Source organism: Micromys minutus (genome assembly GCF_963924665.1).
Source record: "Micromys minutus genome assembly, chromosome: 14".
NCBI lineage: Eukaryota > Metazoa > Chordata > Mammalia > Rodentia > Muridae > Micromys > Micromys minutus.
In genome coordinates, this window is record NC_137983.1 from 823733 (window position 1) to 849632 (window position 25900).

Consider the following 25900-nt stretch of genomic DNA (forward strand, 5'->3'; position numbering starts at 1 on the left):
CTTGAAATGCATTTCATTTTACTTGTAGGATCGAACTTTGTTAAGATGCACAAATGAAATTTTGTTGTCAAGGAAAAGACACATTAAATACGCACATAGTCTGGAAATCTTGGCAGACAGCTATGGTCCCACTTAGACTGGAGACTGAAACTAGAACCAGGTAGTTTCAGATGAACATGGGTATTTCAGCATGACTCACTCTGCTCCCAATAAAGATATTAAAACCACCCAGAAACAACTGCTTAAAACCCACAAAGGGGGACGAAAGATATCGGAGCTGAGGACAGAGAATGTGCCTGCCACAGACCACCCCAGCTGGGTATGGGGTTCCTTGGAATGTGGGTCCTCGAAAACTAGGTAGATAAGGATTCAGAGGTGACAAACAGAAAGAGGCAGTTTGAGAATGAGTGTATTTTGCAGCTTTCACACAGGTGTTTTTATGCAAGAGAAACAGGTATTACAATTCTAAAAGATGTGTCCATTGAAGCAGCTACAAAGAATTATAATCACCTGGCACAAGAAAATACAAAATCATTCAGGTATTACATTTCCTAAACAGTGAGCTCAAACAATCAATTATGAATGGAACAGATAACATCATTGTCACTAAACAGAACAAAGGATATAAAATCACTTACAGTTAATGGCAAACTTCCAGGAGCAGGCTGAAAAGGTCTTCAGGGCACTTGGTTATGACCCAGGTCCTGATCAAGTTAATAAATTTTTATGGGTAATCTAACATCTAGCTTCTCTTATTCAAAATCCTCAAAGTTCCATTTAAAACTGAACTTAAACAATGCTTTCTATACCAAAATGTCAGAGCCAACCTCATCTACACATGCACAGCCATACAAGTTCATATATTGTTGGGAGGGTTTTCACCAAAGTATTATTTGTAATTAATTATGTAAATGATTATGAAGCAAAGTGTTGAATCTCTCAGAGGTCATAACCAGTGACTCCATCTCAAGGAGTGGCTTCTAATCCAATTTTCTCACTTAAATACTCAGCCCCGGCTATCAGGAACATCTCGTAAATATAGAGAAGGAACAGAAGATAACGCAGACAGACTGCCATGAGAACTATGGCTCAATCTTTTTCTCTGGCTAGAGTTCCACAACCGCTTCCAGGAGACCCTCTCCCTTTGGAGTCTAAGGCCTCAGTCTGTGGATCTTGTCACACAGAATCTACTGGGGTTGGTGTGGCAGGTGCTGCCTTCTGGACAGAGCGCAGCTGTTTCATTCTTTAACACGTAGCTTTGGCTACGTGCATCAGATAATGGGTTACAAACAGGTGGGGGATGGGGTGGGGAATGAACATGAAGGTGGGAGGGGGACAGGGATGACTTGGGGTACATATAATTGAGAGAATGCACTTTTGAAATTGTAAAACAAAACTAAACCCTAAAATAGCAACAGAACTAGTGACTAAGAATCAGAAATCCACAGTATACTGACACATTAGCAGTGAGCTACTGAGAGAAACCACAGGACACCATCATGTTTCCCACGGTGGCTTCTAGGGGATCAGCAGGTTTTATACTTCTTAGACTCATGAGATTTGGCAACTTATTGCATGGGTTGGAAAACATTCGTTAACTTGGTAAGAGTCCAACGATGTCCTCCACTAACAGTTTGGATCTGTGGTGGTTTTGCACACACAATAAGGCTGCACGTTACTAAAGTCTTTCCCACACTGCCAAAACTCAAGGAAAAGTGAGAGCCACACATAGATTTCTCTCTCTCTTCACCATGTCTTCCCATGTGGGCTAGCAAGGCTGGTCAGAAAGCTTTCCCAAGTTCTCTATGGGGAAGTCATCTTCAGTAAGTCCTCAGAGCTGGGATGCTTCCCGAAGCTTCTGGCACACCAAGAGGAGGCATGTGCTGACATTGGCGCACATACTGTGCTCACAGGCTTGGTTTCCACTGATTTTTTTTAATGAGAAGCTCTTCTATATATCTAAGCATCTAAGTTATATTTAAAACTATTCCTCTCCACACTGTGTGTAGCCACGTGTCTCTGAAGACTTTTGGAATATGAGAACACCTTACCACACTCCTTACACTCATAGGACTGCCGTTTGTGTGTTCTCATGTGATTCTGAATGTAACTGGAACAACTGAAGGTTTTCCCACATTCCTTACATTCATAAGGCTTCTCGCCAGTGTGAGTGGTCTCATGGTTGCGTAAAGAAGAAATGTATTTAAAGGCTTTCCCACACTGTTTACATTCATAAAGTTTTTCTTCACTGTGGCTTTTTTTGTGGTTTCGAAGGGAATAGATATAGGGGTACGCTTTCCCACACACCTCACACTTGTAAGGCCAGGCTCCACTGTGGGTCCCTAGATGTCTTCTCGCACAGTGGCCAGAAGTGAACGTCTTCCCGCACTGCACACATTCATAAGGCTTCTCTCCAGTATGGATTCGCTTATGTGCTTGAACGTGGCTGGAATGTCTGAAGGTCTTCCCACATTCCTTACATTCATAAGGTTTCTCCCCAGTATGAGTCCTTTTATGCAGCTGAAAAGAACAGTAACTCATGAAGGCTTTCCCGCAGTGTTTACATTCATAAAGTTTTTCTGTTGTGTGAAGCCTCTTATGCATGTCTAGGGAACTGGAAGTCCAGAACGTTCTTCCACATTCCTTACATTCAGGTATCTCTCCAGAATGAATTGTTTTATGTTCCCTAAGGGCAACAGCATTAGGGAATGTTTCTCTGCACACCTTGCATTTATGCCTGTCTGAATTGTGAGTTAGCATATGCCTTTCAACACAGTGGCGGTAACTGAAGGCTTTCTCACAATACTTACATTTATATGGATTCTCTCCAGTGTGGGTCTTTTTATGTTTTTTAAGGGAGCTAAGGCACGTAAAGGCTTTATCACATATTTTACATACATAGTATTTCTTTACATATTTCTGATAGTCACATGGTCTGTATTTAGAGTTGGATGCAGTGTGATTCTTCAGGGGTGACTCAGTAATGGTGTGACATTCAGGAAGCTTTGGCTGGGCAACTGCTCCTCCACATGGGCCACTGTTTGTAAGTTCACGGTTTCTCTTTACCACTTGGACTCTGTAAAAATTGAGAAATACAACTGTAAGTTTGCTTATCAATGATTTTGTACTTGTGAGTAGATATTAGATTTACACTGGGACCATTCACAAGGCAATGTAGGTGTTTATGCTCTGAAGGGTGGGCAGACGAGGAAGCCTGGAGGGAATATGTGAGGGGAGAGTAACATCCTGAGGGAAATGCAGGCACTGACACGGCATGGCCTTGTGTGACTGGTGAGGACAGCAAAGCCTAGCGCTGGCCGTCTGTACAGGTGCCTGCACACCACAAGTGCTCAGGTTCCAGCTGTTGCACAGATGGTGCCTCTCCAGAGTGCACTCGCCCACCCCCTCCAGCCTTCCTTTACACGTTTATCCTTGCCTCACGGCCTGCAGCCCAGCCAGGGTTCCTGGTCAAGCCACGCATGCAGGGCATTTAAGGGTCGGAAAGACGCTGGACCACAGCTACTATTATTGCTTTTTAAGATCTAGTGTTATTTATATATTATTTTAATGACATGCATGCAGTAGTTTGAGTGAGAATGGGCTCCAAGGCTCATGTATTTGAATGACTGGTCACTACTGGTACATTGCTTAGGAAGGATTAGGTGTGGTTTTGTTGGAAGTGTGTTACTTCGGGTGGGGTAGGGGCTTTGAAGTCTCCTCTATGCTATGTACCTACGGATCCGATGTAAGCTTTCAGCTACTGCTTTCTGCACCATGCCTGTCTGATGGCTGCCAAGCTCCCCTCAGTGAGGTTATGGACTCACCCTGTAAAACCAAAGCAAGCCCTCAAGTAAATGTTTTTTTTTTCCCTTCCTTTTCAAAAAATCAGCTGCTTTGATCATGGCATCTTCACAGCCATAGAGTGTAACTAAGGCAGCAGTTGGCACCAGGGACTGGGCATCACTGTGACAGGCCTGACTGCTGCCTTTGGGACTCTGGAATAGGAAAGTGGTTGAATGCTCTAAGTGGGACTTATGGCCATCCTAGTAGGAGGCTGGAAGACAGCTGAAAGAAAGTGGACTATGGAGGCCCAGCTCAAGAGGCTTTAGACAAAATAGAGACTAAGCCAGAGGCCATTTTGGTGGTATTTTGGCAAATCTGAAAAGTCAGTGTATGTGTGTCTGTACATGTGAATGCACATGCAACAAAGGCCACAAGAGGGTGCTGTGTCGTGAGCTGCCGGATCCCAAGGGGACCAAACTTGGGTACTCTTTAAAAGCAGCAAGTACCAATGAGCTACCTTTAGCTATCATAGCTAGTATTGAAGCACTATTTATCTGAATTATCTTAAGAGATCTTGTTTTATACTTAAAGGCTTCAAGGATCAAAATTAGGTTGCCAGATTTGCATGGTATCCTGGCCCCAGCTGGAATGTCTTAATATTGTTCCTACATAAAGTAATCTTCAGACCCCAAATATCTATCTACAGCACACAGATATTCAGTTTCAGAGCTAATAAGTAGTCTGAATTGACGCTGTTTTAAATATTTTCCCAATAATTCTCGAGGGACACAGCTACTTCTTTGTGGGTATTCATTACCTCAGATTTCTCTCTAGACTTCTGAAATAAGCTTCCAAATCCCAGCATTCCCAGTTTATGCCTAAAATACAGATATAGAACAATTAAGATAAAATTAATGGACACGTATAACAAGCTCATAGACTAGCTCAGTGCAATCGCTGATGTTCCGAGGCCGACTCTGACTGTGGTGCATCCACCTTCATTCCAAATCAGCGCCCTGCTCACTTAGTGAGCGAAGCCAGGGATCAGGCTCACCTACAGAAGTCAGGTTCCTGCAGGTCTCCAGCATCACGTCTCCACAGAGAGTCTTCTGGGAAGGATCCAGCAGAGCCCACTCTTCTTGGGTGAAGCGCACAGCCACGTCCTCAAAGCTCACTGAGGCCTGAAACATCCCATACATCACTGCGGGTAAGGAGACTGGCAGCACCTGGTACTTTTCTCCCCTGATATCAGCCTTAGAGATAACGCTGACTTCAACCAGTTCCAGAGCCTGGTACTCAGACGTACTGTCTGCACTGTCTCCCATACTGCAACTGTGATTTTAAGCAACAAATTGGGTTCTAGTTTGATTTCTGTGGCTGTGATAACAACTGTGACCAAAAGCAACTTAGGAAAGATTGAACAATGAACGGGCAGTGGCTCAGTCCCTGGAAGCCACATGGTAGGAGAGAAATGACTCCCGTAAATTGTTCTCTGACCTCCACACAAATGGCATGGCACAACTCCCCCAGACAGATGCTCTTATTAATAAATAAGAATGCATTAGATGCTACACAACCAATATGAGATTAAGTTGCAAATATTGCCACCATGGAAAATTATACATGTGAATTAATATATGTTAATTATTTTACAGTTTATACATATTCCCAAGTATGCTTTAACTTATAAGTATATTCAAATGTCAGTTCAATGTTATACAAACAGCCTCCATCTCTTCGCCTATCACTTGATCTCAGAATTATAATGTAATTACTTTAAGATTAAATGGGGCAGAAGGGGTGGCTCTTGAGTAAGAAGTTCAGTTCCCGGCATCCACTTCAGGCAGTTTACAAACACCATAACTCCAGCTCAGGGCATCCAGTGCCCTCTTCTGCCTTCCCAGGGCACTTGTACACACATGGTACACACAGACACATAAAACCAATCATTTCACAGGTGACCAGCTCCATCATGATCTTGCAGCTGTGACTGTCCTACCATGAAATGGACATTGGAACTGAGCTGAAATGAAAAAATCTGGAGATATGTGCTTCCAGCACTGACTGAAAGGAGCAGGGGCTACCTGATTACTGCAGACGAAGTATGCAGAAGCTTGAGAGAAACTACAAGAGATGAAACAACGCCATTGCACCAAACCCTTAGGTCTGTTTCTAAACAGGGTTAGCTCAACAACACAGGTGAGTGATGGTAACAGTGGGTGGGGGTGGCTCTGCTCCTGAGAGCACCTGCTGTTTCACACCTCTTCTGATTCCACCTCCACAGTATCTAGCACCCTCCTCCCAAAATTAAAATAAAAATCTTTTAAAAAAAGACCAGGAGAAATAGAATTCAAGAAAACAACAAAAGGAAAATCCTGTTCCTTGAAAAGATGGGTGAGATTAATAAAATTCAACTAGTCAAACTAAAAAAGGAGAGAAGGCTCAGCAGGTAAAGGTGCTTGCAGCCAAGCTTGATGATCTGAGTTCAATTCCTGGGACCCACAGTGGAAAGTAAAAACTGATTTCTAAGTGTCCTCTGACCTCCTTATGCACACACACAAATAAGATAATCTAGAAATAACCAATATCCACGAGAAAAGACATTCCAGTGAACATGATCTTGTTGAAATTAAAGGGACCACAAAAGAATATTATGAACAATTCCAGGCATACATATTTAATAACTTGACTGTAATTAACCAGTTCTCAGAAAAAAACAATATACTAAAATTGAGATTAGTAGAGGTTATTGATAGGATGAATGAAGGTTCAAGGCCAGCCCAGGTTGTAAGAGGTGCCTGTTGGCTTCAGTCCACATTCTTCCCACCAAAGATCCAACCAATAAAACCAAAATCTTACATCATAACATGAAATAATTTTGGAGGTAAGCTTTCAGTATGTAATGCAAACAGTCCTAGAACTTACTCTGTAGCCCAGGCTGGCCTTAAATCCTACCTCATGCTTCTGAATGCTGGGGCTGCAGGCCTGTTCTGTACGGCTTGACAGGAATAATAAATTCTCACCTGCTTGACTAAAACAGAATCTCTACAGAGGAAATCTACCCAGGAAAGCAGCCGATGTCACTATCAGAGTCCATACTCTGAAGATTAGATGTATTTCTTGTCTGGCCCGGGTGGTACCTGGAATTCCGTTGAAAGGGTCATGAGAGTAGGCCAGGAGACGGGTGTTATTACAGATGGCCCTGAGACCTGGTGAGATGGCTCAGCAGGTAAAAGCTGCTTGCCACTGTCATTCCCCTCCAGCCCTGCAGACAACAAGTTAAGGGTATATGTGGGTGAAGAGAGATAGCACAGCAGTTAAGAGCACTAGTTCTTTTTAGGCAACCTGGGTTCCGTTCCCAGGACCCATGTGGTAGCTCACAACTCCTTGTAACTTCAGGGGATCCATTGCTCTTTTGACCTCTGTGGGAATCAGGCACGCAACTAGTGTACATGCATGCATACAAACCAAACACATAAAACAGAGATAACTCTTAGAGAGAGAAAAGAAGAAAATAAAGGAAGAAGGGGGGGGGGGGACATGGGCTGGAGCTATGCTCAGCAGTCAACATTCAGACTGCTCTCGCAAAGGACCTAGGTTTGGTTTCTGGCACCCACATGGCAGCTCACAACTATCTGTAAGTCCAATTCCAGGGGATCTGATGTGCCATTCTGGTCTTGGAAGATTCCGGCATGTGCATGATGCCCACACAGACATGCAGGCACACATTCATACACATGAGGTAGCTAGAAGATGGGAGCTCTTACGGAGGACCCCAGTCAGTTCTCAGCACTCACAGCAGCTTCACACTGCCCGTCATTCTAGGGGCTCCAACACTCTCTTCTAGACTGTGGGCACTGGATATACCCACATATACTTGCCATTAAAATTTTTCAGGGGGCTGGAGGGATGGCTCAGTGGTTAGAAGCACTTGCTGCTCTTGCAGAGGGTTCAGGTTCGCAGCTACATGTTGGCTCACAACTGTTGAGGCCTGTTCGTTTTAACATAACTGTGGCCATTTTGCATTTAGCCTCCATTTTGCTCATAAGGAGAAATTAAATTCAGGTTCTTAGACTCCACTTCCCAGAAATAATTATCCATAGCTTACACTGAAAATTCCTAAAAGGCCGTAACACTGTGGTGGTATTGCTTATGCTCTGTTAACTCTATGCTCTGAAACTGCCCTGTTCACTCGTCCACAACCTCTTACCTCACTTAGGACCAATCAGCTTAAAGGCTAGCTGATAATACTTTGTCTAGTTAGCCAAATGCAGTGCTGCCTCCACCCTTGCCCTCTGAATCTTTGCCTTCCTTAAGAACAGACTGGTACTACAGTTAGGCTCTGGGGTCCTTTTCTGTGGTCCTACATCCCAGTGTATGTTCAATAAACCAGTCTTGCTTCACTAAGATCAGTGTGCGCATGGTTTGTATGCCAATTCCTGAACCTCAACAACAAACATCAAAAACTCCAACTCCAGGGGACCCAATATCCTCTTGTGGCCTGTTGGTACCGGTGTGCACGCATGTACACAAGCACATCGGGTATGTGTGTAGCTGACTCACTTCAGAGCAGGTTTCCCTTCCTACACATCTTCCAAGGAAGGCCACAACTTCTACTCATTATTTTATTTTTTTACTTATTTAGTGTTGTTGTTTTGAGACAGGGTTTCTCTGTGTAGCCTTGGTTATCCTCAAACTTAGAGATGCAGGGATATATATATCCTTCAATGTGATCCACAAACTCAAAGATTAAAATCACATGATCATTTCATTAGATGCTGAAAAGCCTTGGACAAAATACAACACTCCTTCATGTTTAAATCTTGGTGAGATCAGGAATTCATTGCGCATACCTAAACATAATAAAAGCAATATACAGCAAACCAACAGCCAACATCAAATTAAATGGAGAGAAACTTGAAGCAGTCCCATTAAAATCAGAGACTAGGATGCCCACTGTCTCCCTAACTATTCAATATAGTGCTTGAAATTCTAGCCAGAGCAATTAGACAACAAAAGGAGATCAAGGGGATACAAATTGAAAAGGAAGAAATCAAGGTATCACTATTTGTGGATGATATGACAGTATACATAAGTAACTACCAAAATTCTCCCAGAGAACTTCTACACTAATAACTAACTTCAGCAAAGTGGCTGGATATAAAATTTACTCTAAGTAGCTTTCCTTTCTACAAATGATACATGGGCTGGGAAAGAAATTAGGGAGACAACACCCTTCACAATAGCCACAAATAATATAAAATATCTTGGTGTAATTCTAACCAAGCAAGTGTAATGCCTGTAGGACAAAAACTTCAAGTCCCTGAAGAAAGAAATTGAAGAAGACATCAGAAGGTGGAAAGATCTCCCATGCTCATTGATTGGTAGGGTTAACATAGTAAAAATGGCCATTTTACCAAAAGCAATCTATAGATTTAATGCAATGCCCATCAAACTCCAATACAATTCTTCAGACATGAAAAGAGCAATTCTCAACTTCGTTTGGAAAAACAAAAAACCCAGGATAGGCAATATAATTCTCAACAATAAAAACTTCTGGAGTAATCACCATCCCTGACCTCAAGCTCTACAACAAAGCAATAGTGAGTGATAAAAAACAGTATGGTACTGGTACAGAGACAGGCAGGTCAATCAATGGAATAGAACTGAAGGTACAGAAACAAACCCACACACCTATGGTCACCTGATCTTTGACAAAGAAGCCAAAACCAAAAAAAAGAAAGCATTTTCAACAAATGGTGTTGATCTAACTGGAGGTGAGCATATAGAAGAAAGCAAATTGATCCATATTCATGCACAAAGCTCAAGCCCAACTGAATCAAGCTTATCTAATAGAAGCTGCATCTAATAGAGGGAAATAGTCTTGAACACTAGCACAGGGGGAAATTTCCTAAACTGCACACCAATGCTCAGACTCTAAGAACAACAATTTACAAATGGGATTCCATGAGTCTAAAAAGCTTCTGTAAGGCAAAGGACACTAAATATAGGACAAACCAGCAACCTACAGATTGGGGGAAAAAAATCTGCACTAACCTTACATCTGATAGAGGGCTAATATTCAAAATATATAAAGAACTCAAGTTAGACTATAAAGACAAACAAACAAACCCAAATAACCCAGTTAAAAAATGGGGTACAAAGCTAAACAGAATTCTCAACAGAGGAATCTCAAATGGCTGAGAAGCACTTAAAGAAATGCTCAACATCCTTAGTCATCAGGGAAATGCAAATCAAAGTGACCCTGAGATTCCACCTGACACCAGTTAGAATGGCTAAGATCAAAAACTCAGGTGACAGCGCCTGTTGGAGAGAATTTGGAAAAAGAGGAACACTGTTCCATTGCTGGTGGGATTGCAAACAGGTACAACCACTCTGGAAATCAATTTGGAGGTTCCTCAGAAAATTGGAAATAGTTCTATCTGAAGACTTAGTTATACAACTCCTGGGCATATGTTAATCTTATAGAGATTTGATGCCCCCAGGGAAGGGAGAAGCTCTGGTGTGTGTGTGTGTGTGACCCTCTCAGAGGCAAAGGGAAGGGGGAGGGAGTGAAGAACTCTGGGAAGGGGGCAACATTTGGAATGTAAATAAATACAATAATTTAATAAAAAGATTTTAAAAATCCTTAAAAATGAGTTCTGAGACCTTTAGCCCACCCCCAGGTTGAGGCCCTTCTTTACAGCTACCCTTAAGATCAGGGAATGAGGTGACTGGGGCTCACCAGCTTTCAGTCTAGCAGAGAAAGGGTGAGCCTCAGATACTGCCTTTTGGCCAGTGCTGGGCACCTGGGGGTTTAAGGAGGTCTGGAATTATCTAGGGTTCAGGTAACTCCTGAGAACTAAAGTTCTCAAGAGGAAGTGGAGAGGGAGAAAAGGAAGAAAGGAGGGAGAAGAAACAGAGATAGAGAGGGATATATATATATCTATATATATAGAGAGAGAGGGGGGGTGGTGGTGGGAGAGAACAGGGACCTATGTTAAGGATTCTGAGGCCTAAGTGACTGCTTATCTTGAAGGTCCTGGAGAGGAGTGACCACACCTTTATTGGTGGCACCTGGAAGTCAGAGGAAGGAGGATCTCTGAAGTCCCAGGCCGGAGTTCCAGGGCCACACAGTGAGACTGGAGAGATAACTCAGCACGTTGCTTTTCTAGAAGACCTAGGTTCAGTTCCCATGCACCCATATGTGTCCACTCAAAAGATTATGGAGAGTTTAAATTATTGAAAGCTTATTTTTGGCTCCTTGAAATTATTAAAATTCTTGTAAATCTTCTAGTCAACTATGAGCTTCCAGCAAACCCAGAATATCTGAGAATGTTACACACAACACATACAACATCAGAAACCTCCAGCATTGAGTTCCCTTTGGCCCCCACTGATACCTTTGATAAACACCTCCCCCTCCCCTTTTTTAAGGCATTTTCAAGGTGGGTTCCTCTGTGTAGCCCTGGCTGTTCTGGAACTTACTCTGCAGACAGGCTGGCTCCGAACTCAGAGATCTGAGTTGTCTCCTGAATGTTAGGATTAAAGGTCTCCAGCACTCATGTAACCATTACCACAGTGGGACATAGAGGGGTGTTTGGGGACCCCAGTCATGGCCACTCAATAAACTATGCCTGTACTCCTTTTTGAGGCAAGTTCGAGTTGTGTTTTTTGTACCAACATGCCTTGTTGTAGGGAGCCATGCCTGAGAACCATGCTTAAGAACCATGCACAGCAGCCACCTTAGAACTGGTCAATGCTGTACGAGGAGTTGTACCTACACCCCACCCATGAGAGCCTGAACTTTCCAAGAAACACCACAATGAGGTTCTGCCGGGATTAGCTGTCAGGTGGCAAGATAAGATATCCTGGAACACATACCTGACTGTTAATCAGCAACTGCAGCTTCACCCTTTTCCTTATCACATAGATGCTGTAAAAACTCCACTGCACCCTGCTTCCCCCTTTCTGCCCAGCCCACATAAGCTGTAAGCACCAAACCCTCAATGAAGCCTTGACACCATTCAGACTGACTCTTGTCGTTCTTTGCGCGCTTGGCTTCCTTTCTCTCTCACCCCCATGACTTTCAGGAGGAAGGCCTCTTCGGGACCCTGAATAACCTGACCTGCTGGATGGACCACCTTGTATTATTTATTCTTCGACTGCTCTCAAGGTGTCACTTCTGCTGTGGGACGGGGTCCCTGTTTCTGTCTTTAAGTAGGACAGCTGCCACAGGGTTATGAAGTAGTACTAGTGAGTTGGAGGTTACAGTGGGCCTCTCCCCACTACCTCTTTTGTTTGTGGCACACCAGGAAAAGGAGAAACCTACAGTAGCTGAAGGGAAATTTTTCCAAGATGATGTGATTTTTCTGTTGGGGACAAAAATTCATGTTTTTTTTCCCTCCTCTCATCCTAGGAATACACGGTCCCACCAAGTTTGTGAATATGCACATAGGAAATGCATCTTTAGAATAAGTAATAAAGGAAAAAGGAAGAGGGGGCTGGTGCGATGGTTCAGCTGAAAAGGCGCTTACTGCCAAGCCTTTAAGACTTGCGTTCGACCTCCGAGACCCACAAGGTGAAAGGAGAGACTGGGCTCAGATTACTTCCCCATGGGCCCAACACCGACAAACAAGTGTAAATTTAAAACATCAAAAAGAACACAAAACCAGCTGAAAGAGCAAATTAACTCAGTGAAGACCCTATGTAGTCCCGAACACTTGTATACATGATGATCCCCTTTACACTGCGGTTCGGCTGCAGCTTCTGAAAAGCGACACCAGGGCCAGTTTGCAAACTCTTGGCAAGTTCCGAGCGTCCGACTGCTCAGAGCCAGCAACTCCTCCGCCCCGCGCTCCCACCGCGTCTCTCCGGTGCACTCACCATGGTGCGCTCCCGTCCTGCCTGCGCGCGCGGCGCCGGGCGTCCCGCCGCTGACCATGCGCATTGCGAAGCTGCCAGGGAAAGCGCATAAAATGGCGGCGCCGGGCGGACGAGCGCTGCCCGCTGCTGATTGGACGACTCCGCTGTGCGCGATCCCAATTGGCTCTGGGGCCTCTGAGAGTCAGGACTGGGGACGCGCGTCTGGTAGTCAGGAAACTGCCGCTCAGGCCTGGGGTTCGCAGAAGCACTCCATTGGCTCAGATCTGACTGGGCTTGTGCGCCTGACTGAAAGTAGAGGAATGATTTGGAGTTGCGGGCTAATCCTAGGCTGTGTAGTGAGAGGTTAACCTGGGCTGCAGGACACCCTGTCTCCAAAAAGGACACCAGAAAAACCAGATTTATTCAAGGAAAATTGAGTGTAAAGGCACACACAACCAACCTGACATCCCAGCACTGGGGAGATGGAGGCAGAAGAATTAGGAGTTCAAGGCCAGTTACTATGAAACCTGTAGTTGGGCGAGCCAATCTAAAGCTTTCTTAATCTAAGGCCAGATGAAAGGACTGTAAGATTCAAAGTGAGCCTTAACTACAGGGAGAAACCCCCCCCCCCCCAAATGAGAAGAGTTCGACACAAGAGGTTTATTGTTCCAGTGCACTGGGGTGTCTTGCACCCAGAGCCTTCTCATTCTTTCATAAGTTTTTTATACAATTTCTTGAGAGCAGATTATAGCAACAGCAACTAGGCACATAATGATTGGTTGTCCTGGTGACCCTTACGTTAATTGGCTGGGCAGGAAGTGTGTGTGAGGGGGGTTCAAGGACCCTCCCTATCCCCAAGTGGCTGGATAATTGGCTAGACAGGGAGGAAGACTCAAGGATCCTCCCTAAGGCCTGGTGGAAGTTCTAAATCGGGGCTCTCTCAGGACAAGGCCAGGATCAGATTTGTCAACGTCATAGCTGTGGCCAGAGCAGTGAGGGAGTCAAGTCCCTCATCCCCACCCCCGTCCCTTCTTATTTCTTATGCCATTGTGTCCCCCCAACCCCAAAACCCATTCCCACAACCCAGGGCTGTGGTTATCACTCCCAAAGCCACTGTGCTCAGTCTGGGATGTACTTTAGATGCCCTGTGTTCCTTCTGTTCAGCATTGCTGATAAGGTTCCCTGTTCAATAGGGACTGGTGGAGGTGACTTGGAAATAATCAGGAAGCAGATAGGAAACTCCAGAAGCAGACTTGTTCTTTAATCAGAATGTTGTGGGTCATTAGCCAGAGAAGGTTTCTCAGATGTGGGTTATACCGATAGAATGTCTTTATTAATTGGTTGGTTACAACACTGGGTGTTTAGGATCCCAGTATAGTCCTGAGAGCCTTTCTCAGGGTGAGCTTTTAAACACAAAAACCATGTCCTAGGTCAATATGCTTTGGTTAGCAAGACCGATTAGCCTGAAGTGAAACTATAGAAGCCAAACCCGAGCTTTGTACATTTAGAGACTTTCCCAGAACCCTAGGCTTTGATAGATTAGGGTTTTGTTTTAGTTTCGGCAGGTGGTTCTGTCTGTGCTGAGTTTTACAGCCTGAATGCCAATTCTATCATGGAGTCAGTGGTCTCCACACCCTAAGGTCTGGGGCCTCTTCTAAGAACATTGGGAGGACAGCCGTCTTTCTGAAGAGTGGAGACTGCAGAGATACCACCAGGCACAGTCTTCAAGGCTATGGTTGGCCCTTTCCCCCAACCCCATCCCCAACTCGTCCTTCAGACGAGACCTCATTCCTGAGCGTGGCTTTTCACCCACTGGCTTCACTCGAAAGCCCTAGTATGAGGTACTGAGTCTCCTTGGATGATCAAGTGTGGTGATGACCTACTTTTCAGTTGGTCTTCTTTTGGTCCTCTCTGAGTTTTGGGGATGCCCTCAACAGGTGCATCTGTGATATCTCTCTCATCTATGGGGATGGTGTCATCACCTCTCATTTCTCCTTGGGATACCTTAAAAAAATCTCTGCTGTCTTTGCTAATTTGTGGGTTCTTTCTTCCACTCCTCTATGTGCTTTTTCACCCTATCAACCCCCAACATTAGATAGAGAGAGAAAAGGATAGAAGGGAAAGGGGGCAACATTAATGTGAGTTCCTTGGGGCCAAGTTTGTCATCAGGATAGCTAATTTCTTCCTCTTCTTGTTTCTTCTTTGTGCATGACTACTTAACAAACCATGACCAACAGGAACCAACCAACAGCCAGTCAACAACTGACCCCTCTCAGGGCCCTAGCATTTAGATATCCTCTGAAAAGTTCCCAGAATTCCAAGTGTCACACAATTACAGAAACTGTCTCCTGCTGGCAAGATCACGCCCCTGCCTGAGCATGAAGAAAATCATAGCTGCTGTGGACAATCTGAAGCAGCTCCATCTCTCACACCTGGGATTAAAATGATAACATATTCTTATATTTCTGTTTTTAAAAGAAAGTTGTCACTACCCTCTACTCCCTCCTCCTGGCACTCAATATACAAGGTCCCAGACTTATTCACTTTTGAAATAGAATTTGGTCTCAATATTCCTGAGATAACTAGTCCAAATAGGTACCTAATGGCACCCTGGATTCCAATATCATTTGGGATGTTTACATTTACTGTGGACTATCAAGGAAATGGAAAGTCATTCCATCTGCCCAAGCCTTCTATCTCTGCCCCAAGCCAACCCCCTCTGTTTTTCCTGTTGCCCCATCCAACTTCCTGGCTATGAAGCCCAAACCAGGTGATTCCTCCATTCCTTTTAGTTCCAAAAACACCTCACCCTCATCACCCTCACCCTGTTGCTACTCTGCCACAGCATCTCCTTAACCTCTCCTCCCAGCCTATCCCAGTCCCATTTCTGAACCTCTCCTCCCCAGCCTATCCAAGCCCCACTTCTGAATCTCTCCTCCTCAGCCTATCCAAGCCCCACTTCTCCTGAATCTCTCCTCCCCAGCCTATTCCAGACCCACTTCCGAACCTCTCCTCCCCAGCCTATTCCAGACCCACTTCTGAACCTCTCCTCCCCAGCCTATCCAAGCCCCACTTCTCCTGAATCTCTCCTCCCCAGCCTATCCCAGCCCCACTTCTCCCTTTATGAGAAGTTTCCAGGGTGGACAGCTTGGTCAGGGGACATGTTCCCTTCTCATTAACTGGATTCTTTCAAATAGAAAAGAGACTGGGATCCTATTCCACTGATTCCCCTTCATTACAGGTTCCCATATACTACCCGTATCAGCCAGGGTTCTCTAGACTCACAGAGCTTGTGGAATGTCTCTCTATAGTAAAGGAAATTATTGTAACGACTTACAGTCTGCAGTCCAACTAACCCAACAATAGGCAGCTGTGAATGGGAAGTCCAAGAGTCTAGTAGTTTCCCAGTCATATGAAGCTAGGTGTCTCCGCTGGAATCATGAAGACATAGGCGCCAACAGATGTGCCGGCAAGTAAGTGCAAGCAGGCAGAGAAGAAGGAAGCCTTCCTTCTTCCATTGCCCTTAGTGGATCTCCAGCAGAAGGTATGGCCCAAAGTAAAGATGTGAGCATCACCTCTGGATCCTACTTGTTCTTTACTTGGAACTTGCAAGGCATGTGCCACCTTGCCTAGGCTGAAGTTCTTTATGACCACCATGCCTCAAGATTTGGATCATAGGTGTACCCTTCATTTCTGGATTATAGTTCATTCCAGATATAGTCAAGTTGACAACTTGGAATAGTCACCACCCAATCATATTACCTCACCTTCCATGACACTTGTCTCACCAACAGTAAATATAGAGAAGGAACAGAAGATAACGCAGACAGACTGCCATGAGAACTATGGCTCAATCTTTTTCTCTGGCTAGAGTTCCACAACCGCTTCCAGGAGACCCTCTCCCTTTGGAGTCTAAGGCCTCAGTCTGTGGATCTTGTCATACAGAATCTACTGGGGTTGGTGTGGCAGATAGGATCAAACTTAAACATCTAGATATGGCACTCCTGACTCCACAGGCGGAAGTCTTAGCCCCGAGAGATATGAAAGATACTGTAAAAAAAAAAAAAAAAAAAAAAAAAATCATACTGGAGGGCTAAGGCCTTCCAGCTGGCTACAGAATTGTTGGGACTCCCTTGCCTCCCAGAGGACCTATGAGTTCCCACTTCAAATGTGGTTAAAAGGGTCACTAGGCTCTAGACCCACGTGAACCCTTACAAACCATTCTGACCATGTCAAATTTTCCATCAAAAGGGAAATTGGGTTGTTGACTGTTCCTGCGTCTCTCTCACTGTGGGAAGATCAGACCCAGATCACTCTTCAGTCAACTTCCTTGGTCTGGCTATGAATGACTGAGGGAGCATGGGCTCCCTTGGTGTGACCACTGGAATCACTGAGCGGGAGCCTTGAGTAGTTATTATAGTATCAGGCCAACTTCTCCCTCCTTCTGGATACTTACTAGGTCCTGATAGAATTTTGGGGATCCACTTTTTCCTGTTCCCCTATTGTTGCGGTAAAGTAACATCCTTATCAACTTCACCAAACCCCATCGCTCACTTTTATCTTTAGTGGTATTCCCTTACCCACTCTTTTCTACTGGTACTCCCCTGTCCTTTCTCCTCACTGGGAAGGGACATCCTAAGTCAAAGTGGAGGCTTCTATCTCTTTTGCTTTCCCATATGCTTGGCTCCAGACTTGCCAGCTGTTACCCTCTTTCTTCCTCTCCAAATCACATTGTCTGACCTTTTCCCCAGTGGCCTCCTAGGTGGATCCCCAAGTGTGGGATATCCAAAACCCTCTACAGCAAACATCAGCCCTCTGTCAGCATCCAATTACAAAACCCTTCCATTTACATCACCCAGGCCAGTGCTCACTCTAACATCTAGGGGACTTAACTCTTATTTTCTTAATAAAAAACCTTTTTGTGTCTCATATCATCCCCCTTTAATCCTCCCATACCGATGACTAAAAAACTCAGTGGAAACTTGTTTCCACTTGGTTCAGGATCTCTGACTCATTAACTCTGGTAGTTCCTCTCCATCTTGCAGTACCCAACCATATACTCTCCTCTCCACCATTTTCTCAGGGACCTCCCATTTCTCTGTCCTAGACATTAAGAATGCCTTCTTTTCTACTCTCCCTGATCTCCAGTCACAAAACATCTTTTCTTTTACTTGGACTGCCCTGGGTATTCACCTTCCTACCCAATTCACTTGGACTGTCCTACTCCAGGGGTTCCAGGGCAGCCTGCATCTGTTTGGCTAACTAAGCTTTGCCTCTGACTTGGCTGGCAGTTTATGGAGGTTGTGTACATTGGTCCTGCAAATATAAGACAGATCTGGGCCATCTTAATCTCCTCTGTTCATGTTTACATATAGGAAAGATCTTTCAACTTCTGCATTCAAGACCCAAGGGACACCAGATGGGAGGAGAGTGTCACTGGCAAACTGTATTATGACCTGCTTAGCAGGTACACAGTGGGCACAATCAAAATACAAAGATGATCTTCCCTGCTTTCCCAACATCTTGGTATAGAATATAATAGAAGGCGTGACCCAATACTCACCAAAGTCTGTCACCTCCCTAATGTGATCCCATATTCCTCTCCTCATGTTTACTCCATCTCTTGCTTTAGACCTTAACCTTCACATATCAGCCGCTAAATGTTACTGCCCAGCACTTTGGGAAATGCTGGCTGTGCTTCTCTCCCAGGTCAAGCTCACAGCCAGCACTGTGTCTTCACCATCACCTTATCACCTCTCCCGTGTTACCCTTTGTCAGATGCTCTGTGAGCCAAATATCACTGCCTGCCCTTCTCTTTTCCACATTTCCCTCTTCAGCACTGCAGACTGCTTTAATTGCTCAGAGACATACATTGTGGGAACATGTTATAGAAAAATATTTAATCTTAATCTGGGGATTCTACCCTGCTTATGAGATCATTCAGATCTTGGATAAAAGACACACATGTTTTATTATTTATAATAAGTCTTACTCAGCACAAGAGCTGGGCATATATCTATTCTCCATGCTGTTACATCTATTTCCCACCCAATGATCTCCTTAGATAATTTATCATGTTTCTGCTGCTCTAACTCCAATTAGCCAACCCACATGGCCATTATTTTAAGATTCCTACCCCATGGTGTTGTCTCCTCTCTCCATCTTCTTCTCTCTCTCTCCTCTCACTCTTGTCTCACCCTAAGGCTGGGAACATCAAGTCCTGCCTATCTCAATTCTGCCCAACTATAGGCTGTAGGCTTCTTTATTCACCAAACAGACAGAACTTGAGAACAAAGTCACATAGTGCCACTTGGGTCTAGGTGAGGACTCTCTCATCTCTGGGGCAACCAGGTCTTTAGAGCCCCGCAGTCAGCATTATAACATATAGCAACAGACCAAACCTCAGTAAGCACACTGGATTCTTCAAACTGCAATAATATCCTAACCCTCATTATTACCATTCTTCAGCCTCTGACTTGTCCAGAAACTTACAGAGGCTGCTCACATTGGTCCTGCAAATACCACCAGACAGATGTGGGCTATCTTAATCCTCCTCTCGTCTTTACATTCAGGAGGTTCAGTGGAAACATCTCGTTCTTTAGAAAGTCAGTACGCCAAATGATGTTTTGCTGGGACACACAGGTGAGAGGATGTCTTGCAAAAGCAGACACATGAAAGCTGTTTTCCTGAAGCAGACACAGGTGAGAAAATGCTTGGCTACAGCAGATGTGTGAAAGGACACAATGAAGGAGTATAAACATGACCCTCAGACAGTGGGAGACTTGAACTGAGCCTTGGTCCCCCAGAGACACTCATGTACGGGTTTCCCTTCCCTACGTAGCTCAGCGTGTGACGTGCGGCTTGTGAGGTTCCTGCTGCCTCTGCAGGCTTGCCCCGGGATGTTTGGCAAACCCGGCAGTTTCTTCAGGATTGAACTACAGCTGCCTGGTGTCTGCCTGCACTGAGGACTGGCTGCAGCTGCTGAATTTTGTAATCCAAACTGAGTCTTATCAATTTGAGGCTCCAATGAATGAGATGAGAGTTTGGGGATCGATGCATAAAAAAGAGGTTTATTAGTCCAGTGCACTGGGCTGGCCTATATTCAGAGGAGAGGCAACCTCACTATCCATTTGTACAGTTTTTTATACACTTAATAATGGGTGGGCCGCAGCTATGGTGACTAGGTGTGCAAGCATTGGCTGCTGCCAATGTGGGTTGCACCTAAGGGCCTATGCCTTCATTTTAGGGCTACACAGATAAGGTAACTCCCCCTTCAAAGTGTCGTGCCAGGGTCATGAGGACAATGTAAAGGATTGTGTCTGGTCTGCAGTCAGGGGGATGGAGCCAGAGTTCCTCCACAGTGTCTAAAAGTTTACAGCCGATGTATCAGGAGTGAGTGGGTATGTTGTAGGGTGAGAACTTGCATAGAACATTCCTATCTGGGTCTAGGGGGGAGTCTGGTTCCTTTAAGGGGGGCAAGTCCAGTAAGTAAGTCATCTAAAGGATGGCTGGCAATTTAACCCTGAGCATAATAATAAGGGAAGGAGTGACCAAGGGGGAGAAGGAACTAGAATGCCATGTGTTGAAGGGGCCGAGTCCCTGCATCTCTGACCCTCATCTTTAGCCGGTCGGGAAGGGTAGGTACAGTAGAAGCACCTGGCATGGAGAAGGGCACGAAGCTCACCCTTAGTCAGACCTAGCTCTCCCTCATTCTCTAGCACTCCAGCAGCTGGGGAACAGAACTGGTCCTGAAGGATGTTAAGCAGATCTGAAATTTCTTTCAGATTTTCTGGGAGCAGGTGAGACAGATTAACTGACGCAAGGACACTCTCAGCCCAGCTGCTTTAGATCTGAGGTGCTGCCCAGAGCAGGGAGAAGGATCAGCTGGGTGCCCTGCTGGCCTCCTTAAAGGCTGCCTGAACAGCTTCTAAAGCTTTGGGGATACAGCTCTCTCTGAAACTTCGATGAGCTGATAAGAGGTGCTGTAGAATGAGCCTCTCAGTGTGTGGAGAGCTCTATGGTGTCACTGGACAGTTGGTGGTGGGAATTTTGATATCTCCAGAACAAAAGAAGAGAGTCGAAGCAGGAATCCGACTCTGGCCCAGGCTCAGGAAACAACCCAGATTAAGAACATTTACAATGGAAGCTCTGGGCAGCCTCTGCAGATGTAAGTATGGCAGTCCCTTTGTCTTGGTCCCCTCACCCTAGAAAGATGTTTACAGGATTTTTGATTATTGGCTTGCTTGTTCCTTGACTCAGAACTGATGTTATCTTTCTGCATGTAATTAAAGTGGTTTAAAAGAGGACTGAAGTATACCAGTTTCATTTTAGCCTTGGAACTGGCTGGAGTCATGTTATAGTTTTGTCTAATTGTCTTTTTTTCCTTTCAATCCTCGTTCCTGCCCTGGATTTTTGACTGAGCTGGTTTTGGTCAGGAGTGTCCATCTAACGGGCCATGGTACAACTTAACAGATGTCAAAGATCCAAAATATAAGGCAGCCGTGGGACGACACTGTATCCTTGGGACGCACTATACGCGTGAAGTAGCAACTAACATACAGCAATGAGACTGTTAGACTTTCCTGTTGAAAGCATAGTTTAAAAACATAGGACAGAGTTGTGTCCTTATTTCTTACTCAAGGAAGAAAACTGTCTGGAGAAACTTTGGCAGGCTCTGTCATTGGTGTTAGTGAGGCTGACGGTTTTTGTCACTGTGGTCGAATACAGGATGTGAGGAATTACTTTGGTGTAAGATAAAGAAATTTTTCCCAAAGATGAAAGCACACAGTTGAGAGCAACCATAGCCCAGACCCAGAGCCTGAGGCCTGGGCAGTGAGGGCAAGAGTTCAGTTAATAAGACAGAACAGTGCTTACAGTGGATTCCCTGGAAACACAACTGACAGGATAGATGGCAAGGTCTGGAGTCCATGAGCAGCAGCTTCTGTCAAGAGGCTGGGCTGGACTGGCTTGATCCCCCACTCCGTACACAGGCTCACATGGAAGAAAGTGGGATGGTATGGCATAATAGCTCTGGGTCCGGAGGCGTGCTTGGTGTGGGATGCATGGTTCTGGACAGTATTCTCGTATACTTTCACAGCTGTGGGTGTGGTGAGCAGGACCACGTAGGGACCCCTCCAGCGTGGTTTCACCATACGTAGACTGAGGCTCTAACCTGGAACTGATGGGAGGTCTTAGGAATCCCTGGCTCATAGGCAGCTGCCAGCTGGGACCATACTTTCCTCTGCACCACCTGCAGACCTTTTAGCCTAGCATACAAATTATTATTATTATTATTATTATTATTATTATTATTATTATTATTATTATTATTATTATTATTACAGGGTGGTTCTTATAACAGTCAGGGGTGCTGGAGTCTCATACAGAACTTTTAAAGGAGTCGGGCTAAAGCGGGATGGGATGTTTCTAGCTCTAAAGAGGGCAAGGAGGAGGAGCATCAATCACCCAGTCAGCACCAGTCTCCAAGGCCAAATATTTACCTGTCCTGAACTTTGGGGATGGTAAACACAATGAAGTTTTTAATTGTTCTCTAAGAAACAAGCTAATATCTGACTTACCTGGGCAACAAAAGCTGGCCCATTGTCTGATCTAATTGCCTTAGGGGTGTCAAACCTAGGGAAGATCTTTTAGAATCTTCTTAGCTACTATTGCCACAGTTCCTTTGTTTGTTGGGAAGGCTTTCACCTACCCAGAAAAGGTATCTATAAAGACTAATAGATACTTATATCTTCTTGTCTTAATCTCTGTAAAGTCTACTTTCTAGTAAACCTCAGGTGTATCTCTTTGGCCTCTTTCTGGCACACAGTTGTCTACTACTTGTCTCACTAGACACCTCAAGTCTGGCACAAAAGAATTTGACCACAAGATGGTCCTTACAAGTTTGTCAACATCTAAGAGTCCATTGGTGTATTTACTTCAAGTCCAGTACTGCACACCAGGTTCTAAATGAGGGCAATTAGTTCAATAGGTTATAGGGGTTAGGTACCGTGAGGTGGAGATCAGTCACCTGTTTACCTCTCAGAGATCTTGAAAAAACTGGCAGTCATTGGGTCCAGGTTTCCACACTGGAAGGAGAGGAAGTGTGACTGACACTTACGCAGAACCCTGAATTGGAGTAGCAGGATGATGTGTGACTTGATTTTGTCTCATGCCTCCTTTGACGTGGGGTGCTGACGCACAGCTATCAGGCTAGCCTTGGCTTTTCAGTTCTATATGGATGGGGACTGGTTCTTAGCCTCCCCCACTTTTGTGGTTTCTACCCAGGCTTGTGGATACAGCCACCAGTTTATATGTTGAACCCTTTGATCTTTATTTATAAACAATTGATATTCATCTTTTAATTTAATAGTCAATACCTGGATGGGCTTTCTTCATCATTTTTAATTTGCAGCCCTTCAGGGAGAAGTGGATTTGGGCCCATATCTTGGTGAGGAAGTCTCTCCCCAACAAGGGAATAGGGGCATTCAGGACTGACAATGAACGAGTGGATACCTGGCCCACACAGAGATCTACTGCTCTTCGGGTAGTCCATGAATAATGTTTGGAGCTTGTAGCCCCTTGAGCCCAAGAGTTTTTGTTTGACATGGGTCCCTCAGTTTGTAGCAGGACAGAGGACTGAGCCCCTGTATCTACAAAGAACTAGACAGGTTCTCTTCTACTTTCAAGGTTATTCTGGACTTGAGGAAGGGGTCTGAGCCCCATCTCCCCTAATTGCTGTCTTCTTGAATGGCCAATATCTTCGGACCCAGGAGTTCATTTTCAGGATCACAACCTCCCCCTTTTCTTCCGTGGGCAGTCTCTTGCCCAGTGTCTTTTTTCCTTGTAGTAGGCACACTGATCTTTGTCTAGAGGCTCCTTCTTAGTGCCAGACTTGGTTTTTAATTCCTTGTTCTTTACTACTGTAGCCAGGATCCTCTGTAAATTCTTTTCCTTGTCTCTTGTCTTTCTTGAACTCTCTAGCTTCCTGCTCTTTTTGCTTTCTCTATGAATTCCCCTCTCTTCATCCTTAATTTCTCTTCACTTGTCTCTCCTTTTTACCCTACTCTTTATCTTACAAACTCTTACTTTCTCAACAACTTGCACTAAATCCCACAATTTATCTCAAACCCTCTAGCCTCTGGAGCTATTTTCCTGACACCTCTACTGGTCTATAAACGCTTCTTTGTTGCTGGGGTCATAGGTGGGATGTCTCTATGAGCTGCTCTAGAAAGGCTTGTCTGGTCCCTGCTTAACTTCATGAACCTTTGTCAAATTGGTAGGTCATCCTGCAACCCCCTTAAGATTTGCAAACTGGAGCCTGGTGTAGAAGGTAGTGCTCCTTACCTTTTGCAGAATTGAAGTTCCAGCCAGGCCTAATCAGGGGATATCCTGCATCTATGTCCACAGGCACAAGGGATACCCATTTCTCCCCCACATTTATTTAAGCCTCAAGGATGATACTGTTTCTCCTCTGTATAGCAGCTGTTGGCAAGTTGTCCCAGATTGGTTGGTGGGAGAAGAGGAGTAACTCACGTAAATTAGTCAAGGCCTGCAGGTTCTCAGAAAAAGAAGACTTCCGAGTTTTCCAGTTATACAAATTGACTGAGGAGAATGGCCAATATTGTAGGGGTTGTAGGCCCCAATCATCAGGAGGGCCAAAGGCTCTGAAGGGCAAGATATGTGACTGCTCAGGAATTGTGCCATGACAACTTCAAGTCTCCTTAGCTGCCCCTCCATCTCTTGCCCTTGTTGGACTGGAGGTGCGGAGGAGTGGAGGCCCCCCACCCTTGGGGGTCCTGTTCCTGCTCTTTTGTGTCTTATTAAGCCTCTGACCTTGGGATCTCAATAATTCAGTATGTCTTTATAAGGATGGTATGACAATCTGGGCACTATCTGGATTAAAACACAAACATTATAGTCATTGTTTAGAACCTCTAAACTTATATAGGTTGTGATCCCTGAGACACAGGCCCACCAGCCGTCTATAGGTAGAAGATGAAATTTTTTAATCTTCTGGATATTAAGGTCTATAGCTGTATGAAAACTGGAGTAGTGGTTGCCAGGGAGGCAATTTTTAAACTCTCTCAGGCTGGCTCTCAGAAGTATACTCAGGGTTACGGCTGTAATTGTCTTTTTTTCTCTGGCTTAGACCCAGTTCCTTTTCTAGTATCTTAAAAACCTTGGAACCCTCATGAGTCAAGACATCAGCTGAACTAAGACACAAAACCCCTTGGCCTGATTTAGGACCTGAAGGTGTACATAAGGGGTTAATCTTGAAGAGCAAGCCCACCAGGTATCTTCAGGGGGAATCAAATACCCATCTGGTCTACCATAGTCATGGGTGGAGTTACAAAGAAACTTTTTCTCTGGAAGGACAGTGTCTATGTATATATAGTCTTTCTCTCAGTTTCTGAGTGGAAATATCTCATGTGTCTAACCCAAAAGCCAAATTGCTATTTCTGTGTCTTTAGGGTCTCACATTCTAGTAAATTCTGTCTTTGTCTACTTTCTCAAAAATGGGTGTTTTGGAAAAGTCTCAGGGCCCCTAAAAACTTTTGTTTTTTACATCAGAGTATGATGTCAGGATTGTCCCTTCCAGGAGCCTGTGAGGAGAGCAGGTGACTATTGAAGACTAAGGCACAAAGGAACACAATTAGAAAACAGATCGATGTTGATTACGCTGTATGGTGCAAATGACACATCATGAATCTTGAGGAATGAAAATTGCTCTTATGGGTTTGCTTGTCAGTACTCAATGCCAGGCTCCTGATCACAGGAGGATAGGGCCCCTGTGGGATTGCTGACTCTCATAGAATAGGCACTTAGATGCTTGCTGAGCTTTACTGATTTTGCTTCAAAGAAAAATACTGTAATAAAGTTTATGACCTCCTTCATTCTGGATGTTAAAATATAGGGCTAAAGTAGGTTAAAAAATAAACAAACCAATCTCTGAAAAAAAATCATACATTTTATGGAATAATTAAATCTGCTTTGAATCTTGCTTGTGGCTAAGCTAGTGTGCAAATATAGAGTATTGCCCCGACCCACAGGGTAGTCAATGGGAACCGGGGATCACCTAGGAGAGATGGGGGAACAAGAGGCGTGAAGAAGGCCAGCAAGTCAAGTGGTCTGATCAAGCTGACAAATTTTAATTTTTCACATGCTAGTTTTATACAGGTGGTAGAAGGAAATAAGGATGGGAAAGTAAGGCATGGAACTAAGGGAACTTTCCGGTTAAAGGATTTCTCACAAT

At 44.6% G+C, this 25900-nt stretch overlaps 1 protein-coding gene across 1 annotated transcript; it reads right to left on the bottom strand.

Annotated features, from left to right (window-relative positions):
- Positions 1-391: 391 nt before the first annotated feature.
- On the bottom strand, positions 392-14637 carry LOC308429653 (uncharacterized protein; the record flags this gene model as incomplete). Its single annotated transcript, XM_080928586.1, has 5 exons — positions 392-3076; positions 4601-4661; positions 4838-4964; positions 12670-13034; positions 14532-14637. 5 exons carry the CDS (start codon positions 14635-14637, stop codon positions 1960-1962), a joined length of 1776 nt encoding a protein of 591 aa, XP_080784712.1. The 3' UTR covers positions 392-1959.
- Between the last annotated feature and the right edge of the window lie 11263 nt (positions 14638-25900).